This window comes from Cucurbita maxima, unplaced genomic scaffold (genome assembly GCF_002738345.1).
Source record: "Cucurbita maxima cultivar Rimu unplaced genomic scaffold, Cmax_1.0 Cma_Scf00020, whole genome shotgun sequence".
Lineage (NCBI taxonomy): Eukaryota > Viridiplantae > Streptophyta > Magnoliopsida > Cucurbitales > Cucurbitaceae > Cucurbita > Cucurbita maxima.
Genome location: NW_019272036.1, coordinates 2,706,254 through 2,712,731, shown reverse-complemented (window position 1 = coordinate 2,712,731; position 6,478 = coordinate 2,706,254). Strand labels below are relative to the sequence as shown.

Genomic DNA, 6,478 nt, shown 5'->3' with positions numbered 1-6,478 from the left:
GGGAATATGAAAAAATCCAGTTGGTTGCACTTTGGTTTTGGGTGTGCCCTTCCTTTTTATAAAGTGCTATCAACATATAACACCAAGTGGGTTCTTCTCCAAAGTTGAGCATCTCTAGCTATCTATCTCTATCTACCTCTATCTATCTCTATCTATAAAAGGGTTTTTGTTTCTTTGTTAATCTTATGAACGTTTGGACCAGACCCAATTTTTAAAGTTTTTTTTCATAATCATTTCATTTTCATACCTAAAATTTTTAATCTTTTTAGAGAATAATATACATGATTTCTACATCGATTCAAAGTAATTCATACTTTTTTGCTATTAGATAGGTGCATATTTGATTGTTTTGTATGTTGATGTGCAAATTTTTATGGATGTTATATAGACTTGAAATTGATCTTTTTGAAATGTTGTGGGACCTTTTGTATGCATGTTAACTAAAAAAATTGTCTATCTATGTGCACGAGAATCGTAAAATTACAGTAAGATATGAGATTACCTATCGACACGTATGTGTATACGTAGTAATTACTTTGGTTTATATGTTAGGTCTTTAAGTAAATTGCTTATTTGTGTTTATGAGGATTGTATCATCTTAATCACCTATTTATATGCATGAAAATTGTACAATTATACATAGTAGAGATATTATTCAATAGTTCAAACGTTTTTTTTCCACTTTAAGTAAAATTATAAGTTTAAAATAAAGGTCCATTTATAAACTTTTTGAGGAAGCCCAAGACGAAGCCGTGAGAGCTTATTCTGGCAATATCATACTAATGAAGATGTATTCTTTACCTATAAACCTATGACCATTCCTTAAATTAGCCAACGTGGGACTCCATTTCAATAATTCTCAACAATTCTCCTATCGAACAAAGTACAGTATAGAGCCTCCCTTGAGGCTTATGGAGCTCTCGAATAGCCTCTCCCCTTAATTGAGACTCGACTCCTTCTCTAGAGTCCTTGAACAAAGTACACCCTTTGTTCGACACTTGAGTCACTTTTTAACTACACATTCGAGGCTCACAATTTATCTGTTCGATATTTGAGAACTATTTTCACATGACTAAGTTAATGGCATGATACCATATTAGGAATCACTGGAATTAGAAATTAATGAAATAAATTTGGCAAAACTCTCTAATAATATTTTATTTTAGATATTTAGACTTAGTGACCCCTTCAAATAATTTAAAATGAGTGAGGTTGAGTTGTAAGATCTTGAAAATGATAGGTCCCAATCTTAACCCACACCAAGCATGAGTCTACAAGGTGGCTCGCACACCCTCTAGTTCCGGGTTTCTTACCAAACGTCTGAAGGTAGAACAAATCTTTAAATATCATGTAAGACATGATTATCATATCATCATAGATAGTGTACCCGTTCATACTCATCATCATAAAAGGGGAAGTATCTCGATGTAAATGAGCATACAATATGCATGAGATCTCTATACTTTTAATTTTAAAATCATTCATATGACACAACCCCAAACATCTTTCACATACTACTCTAGGTAACATGGGTGCATAAATCTTCATCCATTCATCATTTATAACATCATTTAGGAGTTGTATTAGAAAACTCATCCTAATGCAACATGGCATTCATACATGCACATTATCGTAACATACAATATCATCATGTGACGTCATTTCATCATCATGTATCTCATGTCATCACATTATAATGCATCAGCACCCTAACGTATCATAATATATATATATATATAACCTAATGTATAGGATGGATTAGGTGGTGCTTTGTGAAGTCATCTTCCTCCCCATTTGGAAGATATGAATTGGAATCAACAAAATTTAACAACTTTTATAAAAGAATCTTTGCATAATATGGTCCAATTGATTCCAAATTCAAAATTATTTGTACCAATAATTTGATTGCATTAGTTTCATAATATCATATTTTGAATAATCTTATTGGTTGCCAATTTGATCAAGAACATGGGTTGAATGGAAACGTCAAATTAATATTGAAAGAAGGGTTGAACTTGCCATATGATATACCTAACTAATTTAATGTTCTAATTGCAAAATCAAACTTAATTTGACAATGAACTCAACTTAATTGTTTTTTTTTTTGTTTTTTTTTTTTTTGCCAAGTTGAGCAATGTGTAGGCGTAGATTCAAGTTATTTTATTTATTTGGTACAAGTTATAACGTTTTTTATTAAATTTATTGAAAAAAAACATGATTTGACTAATCGATATCATGGGGTCCACATAGGTTATATCGAATTTTGAGGAGTAGATTCAAACCCGCTAAAGGAACATTTAGTAACTCCGACTTAGGCCAATTATGTAATGTTTACTTGTTTGGATAAATTTTGTGACGTATCAACACATCTCATGGTTATGATTGTTTTGACATGTAATATGTTGTATTATGCTATGTTATGCTATGTTATGTCATGTTATGCTATGACATGTCATATTACGTTATACTATACTATGTAATGTTATGTCATGTTATGCTATGACATGTCATATTACGTTATACTATACTATGTAATGTTATGTCATGTCATAAATTGTGTTATAATATCATTATACCATGTTGTGAAATTATATTTATGATTGGAAGATTTATGATGCATAAATCTCCATGTATCATGTAAACTATGCTTACAAGAATGATCTACATGTATTAGACATTAGAAAGCCATGCATGAAATTATGAAAGTTATGACAAGTAATATATATATATATATATAGATGTCCCATGACTAATATTTATAAGCTTATGCCATAATTTAAAGCTACAAGGATCTCATACATTTTTGTATGTCACTTTTATCGACACCATGATATTATGTGGGTTCCTTTCTCTCTGTGGCTTTTAGCGGAATGAGTGTGCGCTAGCTAAAGGGCAGACCCCGGGGATACATATATACCTACCTAGTAGGTCCATGCACACGTGCATGAGCCATGTGTAGAGAAGTACTACATGTCCACTTTTCACCTAGATTAGAAATGAGAGTTCAAAGCCATGAAATATTTTTATGAAAGCATAGGTCCCTTCATGATTGTCTGCGTATACATTTTTCGATAGCAACAGAGGAGTTACTGAGTATTTATTAGAATACTCAAGTCACGTATTGCTTTTTATTATCAAGTAAAGGTAAGGCACCCCTGTACTGATGACGACAATGATGTGGAGGCCGCGGAACAGAAGTTAAGGTAGTTGCATTTATGTTTAAATTAGGACCCTTAAAGGGTAGATCAATGCATTTCCATTGTTTTGAACGGAATGTTATTTCGTTTATGCTACTTTATTGATTTTACTTTTATTTGAAATGATTTTACGCACGTTCAAATCTATAAAATCATTTATGAAATATTTTTAATAAATTTTTTTATGCATAATATACATGTCATGCATTTAATAGCGTTTCTATTTTATTAGAAAAAATAAGGTTATTATAGTTGAAAAATGTACACTTGAGTAAACGAGAGAAACCTAAATAAACACAGATCACATTCTAATAAAAGCGATCTTGATAATATAGAATGAATAAGAAAAATTTAAAAATTTATATTAATAAGATGTTTTTTTTTATCCGTAGATCAATTATAATAAATGTGATTTGTTTAAAGTAATTTTATGTTGAATAACTTCGGGATAATAGAATGTGACAAGTCACAGAGATGGGTTGGAGACATTGGAAAGATCGTGTGGGTTGACCTCTCATCCTTTTATGTATATACTTGAACAGTAAGCACAAAAGATCGCGTGTGTTTCACGCGCTCTTATTGTCGGAAATTTGCTTTCTGATATGTCGTCATGCAATGGAACTGGCGAGGCGGTCGTATTGGATCAAAAACTATATGATAAATAAATAAAAAAAAAAATAATAATAATAATAATTTTGGTTATATAACATCATACTCCCCCCTCGGCCCGTATATATAATTATATTTTTGTTGGCTATTTTTTAATTAAATTTCCCCGAGTAATGTTTTTTTAATTTAATTTTTCCCCTATATAACACCCACCACCTACCTTGTTTCCCATCCACACCAAACCCAACGGCCTCTCTCGTCTCTCTCCCAACCACTATGTCGTTGAGCACTGACATCGAAAGCCTCTGGGTTTTCGCTTTGGCTTCTAAATGCTCGCCTCTCACCCAACCCAACATCCTTTACTCCTTCCTCTTCCTATGCCTAATTTGGTTTCTTGTTTCCATTTTCCATTGGGCCCATCCTGGCGGCCCTGCTTGGGGCCGCCACCCATGGTGCCGCCGCAATTCCCCTCTCTCCACCACCACTACCACCATCCCTGGCCCAAGGGGCCTCCCCGTCATCGGGAGCATGACCCTCATGACTGGACTGGCCCACCACCGAATAGCCGCCATGGCCGAATCCCTAGGTGCCACACGACTCATGGCCTTCTCACTCGCCAACACTCGCGTGATAGTCACATGTAACCCGGATGTGGCTAAAGAGATCCTCAACAGCTCGGTCTTTGCGGACCGTCCGATTAAGGAATCTGCCTACTCCTTGATGTTCAATCGCGCCGTTGGATTTGCCCCTTATGGTGTCTATTGGCGGACACTCCGACGTATTGCTTCACAACACCTCTTCTGTCCTAAACAAATTAAATCCTCCGAATTCCAACGCCGCCAAATCGCTTCCCAAATGGTCGCAATCTTCGCTGCTAACAACAACAACAACAACAACACCACCTCGTCTCATCACCAAGTTCGTGACACTCTCAAGCGAGCCTCTTTGAACCACATGATGGGCTCCGTCTTCGGCCAGGTTTACAATCTCTCAGACTCCAATAATCAAATCCAGCAACTCAAGAGCCTCGTCGACGAAGGTTACGATTTATTGGGCCTTCTCAACTGGTCCGACCATCTCCCCTTTTTGGCTGATCTCGACCCACAGAGAATCCGGTTCAGATGCTCCCGGTTGGTCCCCAAAGTGAACCGGTTTCTAAACCGGATCATTGCTGATCACCGGTCCAGATCAACCCAACAAATCATGGATTTTGTCGACGTTCTTCTCTCTCTTCAACAAACCGAAAATCTCTCTGATTCCGATATCATCGCCGTTCTTTGGGTAATTAAATGATTTATTTATTAATTTTTCGAAAACACATTTTTATCAAAATAATATATTATATATATATATATATAGGAAATGATATTTAGAGGGACGGACACGGTGGCTGTGTTGATAGAGTGGACTCTAGCGAGGATGGTGGTCCATAAGGAGGAGCAAGAAAAAGTACAAGAGGAATTAGATAAAGTGGTTGGAAGATCACGCGCCGTCGTGGAATCTGACATTCCGTCGTTGGAATATCTAACGGCGGTGGTTAAGGAAGTTCTGAGGCTACACCCACCGGGGCCTCTTCTATCATGGGCCCGATTAGCCAGAAGTGATACAATGGTGGATGGGCATCACGTGCCGCGTGGGACCACCGCAATGGTTAACATGTGGTCCATAGCACGAGACCCGGAGGTTTGGTGGAGCCCACAGGAGTTTATACCTCAGAGGTTTGTGGGGAATAAGTGGTGTGGGGTGGAGTTTTCGATTATGGGTTCGGATCTAAGGTTGGCTCCATTTGGGTCGGGTCGAAGGAGTTGCCCCGGAAAGGCACTCGCGTGGACTACTGTAACCTTCTGGGTAGCTACTCTATTACACGAGTTTAAATGGTGGCAAAACGACGGCGTTGACTTGTGTGAGAAACTCAAGCTGTCTTGCGAGATGGCGAATCCACTGACGGTTAAAGTATCCCCACGGCGCTAAATAAAGTAAGTAAATAAATAAATAAATAAATAAATAAATGACATGAACATCTTAATTTCCCCCTCCCTTTTGATGTAAATATTAATGGAATTTGAGTTAATACATTTTTGTGATGTTTATCCTTTTGGAAATGTGATTAAATATGGTGGGGCGAGTAGGAATTGAAGCGATTATAATTTTTGATTTGATAATATCTATATTTGTGAAAGAATAAAAGAATAGAAAACATTCGGATGTTAGATTTTATAGTCCTCTTCGATGGAAACATATACGACGAAGATCAGCTTTGCACTCTACCTTATCGTATTTTTCCGAAGAGAATCCTACCTTGACTAATTCAGAAGATAATCATACATTTATAAGTAAGGAGTATATCTGTATTAGTACAAGGCCTTTCGAAGAAGTTCAAATCAAAATCACAATTAGATTAACATGTCACCCTCTGTATCTTTCTAAAATCTCTCTCACTGGTACTCATTTGGATTAACATCCTTACACCTCTCTATATTTTCCTTTAAATTTCAATTGAGATTTCATTCGTTCTTATCCTTGTTATTATTAATAAAGAGTAATAAAAAGATTTAATTATATGACAATTATGTTTATATACTCGATTAATGAATTTTTTGAAATTATTTATGGATGGTAAGAACAAGTTCAACATGTAAATTCAATTAGAAGGATGTAGTTGTAATGGTAGG

General features: G+C 35.9%; 1 protein-coding gene across 1 annotated transcript; it reads left to right on the top strand.

Annotated features, from left to right (window-relative positions):
• The first annotated feature begins 4,024 nt into the window (after window positions 1-4,024).
• LOC111494245 (cytochrome P450 78A3-like) lies at window positions 4,025-5,899 on the top strand. The gene is made up of 2 exons (XM_023144140.1): window positions 4,025-5,087; window positions 5,166-5,899. The coding sequence occupies exons 1-2, from the start codon at window positions 4,083-4,085 to the stop codon at window positions 5,775-5,777; spliced, it is 1,617 nt and encodes a 538-aa protein (XP_022999908.1). The 5' UTR covers window positions 4,025-4,082; the 3' UTR covers window positions 5,778-5,899.
• Window positions 5,900-6,478: the final 579 nt, after the last annotated feature.

What these genes read in the sequence shown, in the direction of transcription:
- LOC111494245 (XM_023144140.1), top strand. Translation starts at nt 4,083, where the DNA reads ATGTCGTTGAGCACTGACATCGAAAGCCTCTGGGTTTTCGCTTTGGCT. An exon ending in ATATCATCGCCGTTCTTTGG is followed by an intron (nt 5,088 to 5,165) that starts GTAATTAAATGA and finishes ATATATATATAG; the next exon opens with GAAATGATATTTAGAGGGAC.